This window comes from Phanerochaete carnosa (assembly GCF_000300595.1).
Source record: "Phanerochaete carnosa HHB-10118-sp unplaced genomic scaffold PHACAscaffold_1, whole genome shotgun sequence".
NCBI classification, from domain to species: Eukaryota; Fungi; Basidiomycota; class Agaricomycetes; order Polyporales; family Phanerochaetaceae; genus Phanerochaete; species Phanerochaete carnosa.
The window spans coordinates 3,924,715-3,933,639 of record NW_006767628.1 but is presented as its reverse complement, the minus strand read 5'-3'; the positions used below and the strand labels follow the sequence as shown (position 1 = coordinate 3,933,639).

The following is an 8,925-nucleotide window of genomic DNA, read 5'->3' as shown; positions in this document are numbered from 1 at the left end:
TGAGGTGACCGTTAGCACGAACTCACCATCATATACGAGTCACACACCCGTGCTGAACAGAGGGAACGCCGCACCGACGCACGATCGAAAAAAGTCATTATCGGCAAGGATTGAGGCCACGTAGCGTGGGTAGCAGTCAGACAAGTAGCTGCAACCGAAGCGAGCCGGTGAGAAGGGAGTCAGTTTGATAAAATTGGAACTACCCACTTCAGACCAGCTTGGAAAAGGAGGAACGTCCCTACTGAAAAGAATGCGGAGCCGATGATAGGCACGATAAAGTTGATGCTCGAGAAGCTCGTCCAACCGAACCAGAACAGGGAGATCGGTAGAAAAATTGCGCCCACCATCGCGACTGGAAGACGGTTCTCGGGGATGAAATCTGTTGTTATTATCAACTCAGCTCCAAATAACAATACGATATGGGACTAGGTCATGCTCTCTTCTCCATCCTTGAACATCGGTTTCAGGACGTAGATAGCGTATGGCGCAAAAAAGGCGTAGGTAACAATTGCACCAATGAATAAGCCCTATGACGCATGCTCAGTTTTGAAATCTGCAAACGCGACTGGGCTAGGGACACCATGAACGCCAGGCCATTCTCCCCGAGGTTAGATCCGTGGTTCTCAATGAAGACCACGTTGAAAGACGCAATGAATAAGTACAGAATGCCTACGGAGCAATTAATACATGCTCGGGGAAATCCAGGAAAGCTTACTATAAGCCAAGGCGACGTAAAGGTTCATGACGAACACGATGGGCTCTCTGAAAGTAAGCAAGAATGGCCGGACTAGTGTCATTTGTGCGATCTCGCCCATCGTCATGTGCTCCCCGTCAATTTCACCCTGGGATTTAAGATTCGGGTTGCCAGTCAGACGACGGAGGCGGTCGGCACGACGAAAGAGGATCCTAAAATCACGTCAGGCGAGAGTAGTGGATGAGCTTGAAGTACACTCACGCTTGCGCGGAAGTCTCTGGTAGTGTGAGTGAGAGCCAGGCGAGTGATCCACCGGAGATCCGGAGCAAGATCCAGATGGTCCAGGTCCAGCCTTTAGCCTGGGCAGCAAAGCCACCGGCCAGTGGACCAAGAACAGGTCCGCAGACGGCCGCTAAGCCCCAGAGACCGATGACGACGGCGCGATCTTCGGGCGCCCACATGTCTGCAACACTCGCGCCTCCAGTTGCCAGCGGTGGAGAGCCAACAAAGCCTGCAAGGAAACGGAGTGGGAGAAGTGCGCCAAGATTCTTGGAAAGAGCCGTCGGCACTTGGACGCAGACGAAGACGAGCATAGCTAGAATATAGACGGTTGTCCTGCCAAACTGCGGGATTTCGGAAAGCGGGCTCAAGAACATGGGTCCGATACCGTAGCCCACGACGAATAGGGTGAGGCCGAGCGTCGCAGCGACGTCTGAGACTCCAAACTGTTCGGCGACTAATTCGATACCGGGAGAGTAAATTGCTGAACCGATGTAGATGCTGAATGTCAGAAGGCATATGTTGAACGTCACAAAGCAACGTTTGAAGAACGACCACTGCGGCGCACTTGTGAGCCTCAAGCACGCGCATAGCAGTAATCACGACGCACGTTGCGAGGGCATTCGGGGTCGTCTGGGCTATACCAGTCTACTATCTCGTTGTCCAAAGGTTGTTCGGCGACGATTTCTTTCTGTTTAACTTTGCCTTTCTCGCCTTTCTCGACGTCGAAAGACGGTCGAGCGGCCCCCGCCTGCGACGCATTCTCGGCAGTCTGGTTATCTCTGAGTCTGTTGTCGTTCTCGGCATGAACTGTGCTGGCGTTTCTGCCTGATAGCGGAGGATCGACAATAGTGGCAGCTTCGGATTGCGTTTGAGAAGAAGCGTCGGACCGATCACTTCGCTGCGTTAGCCGCTTCTGCGATGCTTTGGCGTACTTTTCCGGAAGTACAAAATCAGGCTGTTCCTCTGGGTGACGGAAATACTGTTGCCCTGATGCGAAGTAGACGACGGTGCCAATGAAGGAGTCGCGGACAACAGCAGGGACAGGCATGACGGGTACCAGAGGGCGGTGGAAATATGGGGAACAGATGAGAACGATATGTTATATGTCGGACGAGCGCAGAGCCAGTAGCCGTCAGCCCCCGCCAGCCTCAGTTGCATGGACAAGCCGACTACTACAAGTAGCTTGTGACGCGTCAGTTGGAGCTCGCTAGGGACCCACCGCTATGTTCAGTCGCACACGACACGCCGTTTTACCACCGGGAGCATCTGCAATGGTTATCCGCTGCCTCCGCCTTGTCGCCTCGGCTCGCGGCGGATTTTGGTAGCTGCCGCAGACGCACCCACATTGTACGCCTCAATCATTGAGCCACCGCTCCTGAGGCCACGACGGCGATACCTAAAGAAGTCTGCCACATGCCAGACTCCAAGAAAACAGGCGATGAGTGTCCTGGCTAAAGCAAGATGAGAGAATGAGATGTGCGAGTCAACATACGAACAAAATACACGACCTTTCATTTAAGATCATATGCATGAGGAACATCGGCAAAAGCGGGTATCATGGTCGGAAACAAATATTCCTCGCGTGCCGGCCCGAAGGGCGATCACAGGGCGCCTGTTGACAGCAACGCACTCTCGAGCGCTTAGCCTTCACCCACTCATCCGCGTCCCATAGGGTGCACTCGCCATGCTGCTACCCAGACTTCGGAGTTCATTACTCTCTACATCCCTCACTCTTCTGCTTGCATCAACTCTAGCTGCAGGATACGATGTGCCTGTGTCTGACGCTGACTACGATCGCCAAATATGCTCTGGAATGTGGGGAGGGAGCAATACGTTCATAAATGGTGCGCGTGTGCCAGTGGGCTTAGGTATACCTTCGGACTCAATGCAATACATGCAGTTACATTCGATAGCACGTCCCAAGGGCAGCTATCAATGGTAATATACGAATGGAAAGACATGTCGTATCTAGGCAAAGTCACTTCACAAGACGACTTCATGCCGGTGAGTCGTTGCGGTCGCTTGCTCATTTGGATTTGTGTCATGAACATAGTCAGCAGAAGACATATGTCTGCACTTCTGACGCTGTCCGAGGGGGGTTTTGCGATAACTCACAACTCGGCCGCTTCATCATCGACCTACCGGAGGGGAAGTCGCTCAACGAGACAAGCTTCTGGTCGGCTAGGGTAGCCTTCTCCTCCGGCAACCGTGAAGACGTCTCTGAGTCAACAGAAATTGCCTCCAGTGGATTCTGGGATAACCCCGAAGGCAATCCGACACCTCCCGACGCCGATAACGATTATACCACCCCCTGGAGGCGCGGCAGCCGGTTCGCCAGGAGTCTACCGCAGCAGTTTGCTAGGCGACAAAACGATCAGCCTCTTAATCAAAGTCCTTCAGGCATTCTCCACTATCAAGAACCTATCCAGTACCTCGTACGAAAGACGGGGTATTATTGTGTCGGTAAGGCGTTCTTCACAACATATATTCGGCCCCTAACGTCGCTGTATCTTCAGCAATCGTTCCCGTTACTGTACTGCAATCCAGCGATAACAACAATTCACCAAGGCAGGCTCCGACAGATGTCCCCTTCCATCCCAAATATCAAGGCACTGTTCTATTCCAAAATAAGTTCAACGGCAAACTTTCCGCCGCTGAGTACCCGAAAGTGGATGTACGTACATTCAGAAGTGATGCTACCATCGTACGTCAACTGACAACTGTCTTGAAGTTCTACCTCACCATGTTCATCGTGTACACGATCATTGGAGGGGTTTGGGCCTGGCAATGCTACAGAAACCTGCAGGATCTTCTCCCCATTCAGGTAAGCCCTTTCATAGCCTATACTCTAAGCGTAACTTACAGTCTTGCCAGTATTATCTATCTAGCCTTCTTGGTTTCCTCGTAGTCGAAATGCTTGCCAGTTGGGGTGGGAGCTTGAGTATCTAAATGGTGGATCTTAGACTGACGGTAATCATACAGCGTACTACCGCTTCCTCAATGCGCACGGCAAGGGCACATCGTCTACGGCGTTCCTCATCATCGGTAGGTGTTACATCTGCTCACCCCTGACCTAATCTCACTAGAAACAGTGGCCATTCTGGATGCCGGGCGTAATGCACTTTCGTTCTTCCTGCTTCTGGTCGTTTCTCTTGGTTTGAGTGTGGTTCGTGAGTCTCTTGGCAAGACGATGATTCGCTGCCAGCTGCTCGCTGTAGCGCACTTTATCTTCGGAGGTACGTCAGCATAAGGGTATCGCGGCAACTGCTTCTGAACGCTCCTTCGTACTCAGTGCTGTATGCTATCGGAATTGTTGAGCTTGAGCTTGAGTCGACATCTGCTTTTGTGCTTCTCCTTTTCGTCATTCCTCTAGCTTTCACTTTGAGCGGCTTCTTGCTTTGGATCCTCTACGCTCTTAATGGTGAGCAGTCCCTCATTCAGACTTAATAGACTGCTTATAAGTGCGAATACAGCTACTATCAATCAACTAGCTGCGAGGAAGCAACGCTTCAAGTTGGGGATGTTCCAGCGTCTCTACCGCCTCCTACTCTTCACGGTTCTCATGGTCGTTATCTTCTTCGTTGTTTCGTCGATGACATTTTCTGGACGTCTTGCCGAAGGTGTGTAATACTCATGCACCAGGTCACAGGCGCAGCAGCTTACCGTATGTCACAGACTACGGCGCCAGATCATGGAAGTTCCAGTGGTGGTTGCTCGACGGCTGGCTCGCCCTCCTTTACCTGATTGATTTTGTCGTGGTCGGTTACCTGTGGCGACCCACGCCAAACAACAGGCGACTGGCGATGTTCGACGAGCTCGCTCAAGAAGAGGAAGATGCCGAAGACTACGACCTCGAGGCGATTGAACGGCGAACAGAAGCCAATGGACCTTTCCAGCATGATGATGACGACACTGCGACGCTCGTCGGCCGTGGGCCGGGCTCGATGGCGGAGGACGCTGTTGTCTTCGAGATTGGTGATGAGGATGCGCACGAGCTCAGCGAGGACGAGGATCCTGCGAAAAGGCGGCGCAACCAACATCACGACGGCGAAGAATATGAACGAGAGGGACTGATGAAGGATGTTTAGATTATTACACACCATATATTGATTGTCCCGTAGTAGTTCGAAATCGAACGGACGGATAATTGTAAAATACATAGCAAAACATCGAGCGAAAGCATCTGCATTAAGGTCTAATCTCGTATCCGCCCTGTTGATACGGTGTACAAACGGGCTGCGATGTTCATACTTTGCAGCTCCTGGAACAGCAACTTCGCCGCGTACGGAATGTAAAGCTGCGAGCATGCCGTCTTGTTTTTGCACGATCGACATTCGAACGTCTGCTTTTTCTGCGGAAGAGAAGTTAGCTCAACACGTTGGAGGCGTGTCAAAATGGAGACCCACAAGATTAGCAATCGCGGTAAGACCGCAGATGTCGCAGACGTGTAACCGATAGGCGTCGCTAGCCTCGAACAGACGCTCCTTCAAGAACGCAGCTACACCGTGCGAGATCATACAATCACGCTCCATCTCTCCGAAACGAAGACCACCGTCTCGACTGCGACCCTCGACCGGCTGGCGGGTGAGGATTTGTACCGGGCCACGCGCACGCGAGTGGATCTTGTCATCAACCATGTGCTTGAGACGCTGGTAGTATGTCGGGCCAAAGTAGACCTGAGCCTGCAGCTTACGGCCGGTGTGACCGTGGTACATAATTTCAAGGCCACGGGACTGGTAGCCCTGCTCGCGAAGGATCTGCGAGACGGACTCGACGGTGAGATCAGTGAACGGTGTAGCATCACCCTCATTTCCAACGATGGTGGCGACCTTCGAGAGCAGACACTCGACCAAGTGACCGATAGTCATGCGTGAGGGAATGGCGTGAGGGTTAATGACGATGTCAGGAGTGATACCCTCCGCTGTGAACGGCATGTCCTCTTGGCGATAAGTGATGCCAATGGTTCCCTTCTGTCCGTGACGAGAAGCGAACTTGTCTCCGATTTGGGGAATACGAGTAGACCGAACACGAATTTTGACAAACTTTTGACCTTCCGCGTTCGTCGTGATGAGCACCTGGTCGATGATGCCGCTCTCAGTACTCTTGAGCGGCGTCGATACGTCACGCTTGGTATGTGTCCGTGTTCGCTGGCCAAGCTCTTCGCTGTCCGGTGGGATGGGGGCGGTCTTGCCAATAATGATATCCTCGCCGTTGACGCCGGTGCCAGGCGCGATAAGGCCGTCGTCTTCGAGCTTGTCGTACGTGCCGTGCTTCATACGGAGAGTAGTATCCCGGGTCGGCTTCTCGAACTCTTCGAGCTGCTGTACGCCGCTCTTCTTCTCGAGATCCATATAGCTGCGGTAGTACATACTCCGGAAGAGGCCACGATCAATGGAGCTCTGGTTCATAATGACGGAGTCTTCCTGGTTATAGCCGCTATAGCAAAGAATGGCGACGATCGCATTCTGTCCAGCAGGGAGTTCTCGGAACTTCAGATACTCCATCGAACGAGTCGTCGCCAGCGGCTTCTGAGGGTAGTAGAGGATGTTCGCCATAGTGTCCATGCGGACGAGGAAGTTTGTGAGGTAGATGCCCATAGCCTGCTTACCCATAGCCGACTGGTAGGTGTTACGAGGAGACTATGAGATACGTTAGTCAACAGACCCAGTTGAGCAGAGCTTCATCATACCTGATTGTGGTCAGGGAAAGGAATGATACTCGCGCAAACCCCTAAGATCATGCTGGGATGAATCTCGCAGTGTGTCCACAGATGCGCCATCGAAAAGTTCTTCAGCCGCGCGGAAGGATCAAATTCGCTCTCGTCACGATGAGAGTCGATTCCGGCCTGCTGCAACCGGGCATTCTCGAGGTCCTCTGGCGTCATGCAGATCATAACAGTCTCCTCTTCCTCCGCGTCCAGCAGCTCAATAACACCGTCCTTAACGAGGTTGCTCCACTCATAGGGTTGATTGTCGTACGTGCCATCTTCCTTCAGAAGCCGACTCCCTGCGTCATCGTATTGCGGCACTCCGCTAGCGATCCATTCAATGTGCTTCTTGCGCAGAGTAAGCTGGTTGTTTTCGACGATGAAGAGCGGCCGGCAGACGCGTCCAGCATCTGTATAGAGACGCAGTTCTCGCTCGCGGATATCTCGAACGACCGAGACTTCGGGGCTGATATCATCCTTTCGACGGAGCTTCTTGATAGTTTTGACTAAGTTCGCTGGGTCTCGATGGACGCCCATCCAGACACCGTTGACGAAGACCTTCGTACACGGCGTGGTTGAGTGCGCGTTCTCCTCCAGTGACTCCAAACCCCACTCTTCCAAGAACTCGATGACAGGAGCAGAAAGCGAGCCAACAGAGATGCAAGCCATGAGAGACAGGTTCTTGACCAGACCGCAAGCCTGACCTTCTGGCGTCTCAGCGGGACAGACCATGCCCCAATGAGTGTTGTGCAGCTGGCGGGGCTTCGCGATCTTTCCTTCTCGTCCGAGGGGAGTGTTACAACGACGAAGGTGGGAAAGAGTGGAAGCGTAAGTGTATCTGTTAAGCACTTGCGAGACACCAGCTTTGGCGGACATGGACTTTTTCTGGTCTCCCCAGTTACCAGTAGCCAACGAGTACTTGAGACCGTTGGTAATCGTGTTATGTTTGACGGCGAGTGAAAGATTGAACTCCTTGTGAGTCTCGACGCACTAGAGGTCCTGTGAGTACCCCAGGTATGCGAGCGTACGCATGACGCACCTTCTGCAAGTACCGATAGACGTCGCGGGTGAGCTTGCGGAAGAGCATACGGAAAAGGTTTGCAAGCAGAGGTCCTGCCAGATCCAGACGTTTCTTTCCGAAGTGATCACGATCGTCGAGATCCCGTCGTTCCAGGGCTGCCAGTAGCAGACGGTGAATCATGTAACCGAAGAAGTATGCCTTCTTCGATTCCGAACCCTCAGACATGGATATGCGGCAACATCTCCTTTTGCAAAATTTCTTGCGCATATCGAAGACGACGCTCACGATTCAGACCAGTGGTCGTTCCTCGATTCCCAATGAAGTCGAGGGCAATCTAGGAATACATCAGGGCATGTTGATATTTATGACCCAATCACGCATACCTCGCGGTCCTGAATGACAAAACCATCGTCGATGCAAGGCTTGAGCATTTCGAGCATTTGCGCATCCTGCATGTCGTAGCAAATATGCTCAAGAATATCACGGTCAGAGATGACGCCAAGCGCGCGGAAAACGACCCAGATGGGGATGTCGACCTTGATATAAGGGATAGTTGCTTTCATGACATTGCCCAACTACGCGGCGCAAAGCTATAAGCTGGTCAACAGACGCACTTTACCAGTCTACTCACCGAGCGTTCTTGGTTTCTGTGGTACAGCTTCACTTGGAACTGACTGATGGTCTTGCCACCCTTCTCGACAGCACTACGAATCTCAGCGAGAAAACTGATCGGGGACGGCTGAGCCTTAGCGAAGACGTAGACATGATTCGTAGCCATGCGCTCCTGAGCGATGAGGACCTTCTCCGAACCGTTGATGATAAAATATCCTCCAGAGTCATAGGGACATTCATTCAAGTCAAAGAGCTCCTCTTGCGTCAACTTGTTGAGGATACAAAATGTTGACCTCAGCATAATGGGGACCTGTGACAGCAACTCAGACGAAGGATCAACACCGAACTTCAGGTAGACGCACCTTTCCTATCCACACCTTCCTCGTGTCCTCAGGTGACTCATCATGTTCTTGCTCCCAAACCAAGTCTCCGGTGGTGCTATCAGGGTCCTCTCTCCCTACTAGTGTCCTCTTCTTCATTTCAACATACAACGGCGCCGAGTACGTCAAGTTCCGCAACCTGGCCTCCTGCGGGAATATTGGCACAACAGAACCGTCCGCTTCTGTAACCGTCGGTCGCGAAAGGTAGATCTGGCCGAACTTGATCTCA

General features: G+C 52.4%; 2 protein-coding genes across 2 annotated transcripts in view; both read right to left on the bottom strand.

The window, feature by feature from the left end:
• Positions 1-2,507, bottom strand: part of PHACADRAFT_111819 (uncharacterized protein) — a 3,503-nt gene extending 996 nt beyond the window's left edge. Inside the window, exons 1-6 of the mRNA XM_007390693.1 lie at positions 1,821-2,507; positions 1,584-1,628; positions 956-1,530; positions 716-906; positions 581-669; positions 457-527 (exon numbers count right to left, since the gene is read on the bottom strand). Of these exons, the coding sequence (XP_007390755.1) occupies positions 457-527; positions 581-669; positions 716-906; positions 956-1,530; positions 1,584-1,628; positions 1,821-2,024 (1,175 nt within the window). The 5' untranslated portion in view covers positions 2,025-2,507. The remainder of the gene's footprint in view (positions 1-456; positions 528-580; positions 670-715; positions 907-955; positions 1,531-1,583; positions 1,629-1,820) is intronic.
• Positions 2,508-2,648: 141 nt separating this feature from the next.
• Positions 2,649-8,925, bottom strand: part of PHACADRAFT_247866 (uncharacterized protein) — a 7,311-nt gene continuing 1,034 nt past the window's right edge. The window contains exons 4-19 of the mRNA XM_007390692.1: positions 8,088-8,279; positions 7,928-8,038; positions 7,723-7,905; positions 6,666-7,673; positions 5,383-6,615; positions 4,652-5,327; positions 4,450-4,596; positions 4,269-4,397; positions 4,069-4,212; positions 3,959-4,021; positions 3,851-3,905; positions 3,708-3,800; positions 3,493-3,650; positions 3,037-3,439; positions 2,877-2,980; positions 2,649-2,820 (exon numbers count right to left, since the gene is read on the bottom strand). Coding sequence (XP_007390754.1) covers positions 5,172-5,327; positions 5,383-6,615; positions 6,666-7,673; positions 7,723-7,905; positions 7,928-8,038; positions 8,088-8,279 — 2,883 coding nt within the window. The 3' untranslated portion in view covers positions 2,649-2,820; positions 2,877-2,980; positions 3,037-3,439; ... (6 more) ...; positions 4,450-4,596; positions 4,652-5,171. The remainder of the gene's footprint in view (positions 2,821-2,876; positions 2,981-3,036; positions 3,440-3,492; positions 3,651-3,707; positions 3,801-3,850; positions 3,906-3,958; positions 4,022-4,068; positions 4,213-4,268; positions 4,398-4,449; positions 4,597-4,651; positions 5,328-5,382; positions 6,616-6,665; positions 7,674-7,722; positions 7,906-7,927; positions 8,039-8,087; positions 8,280-8,925) is intronic.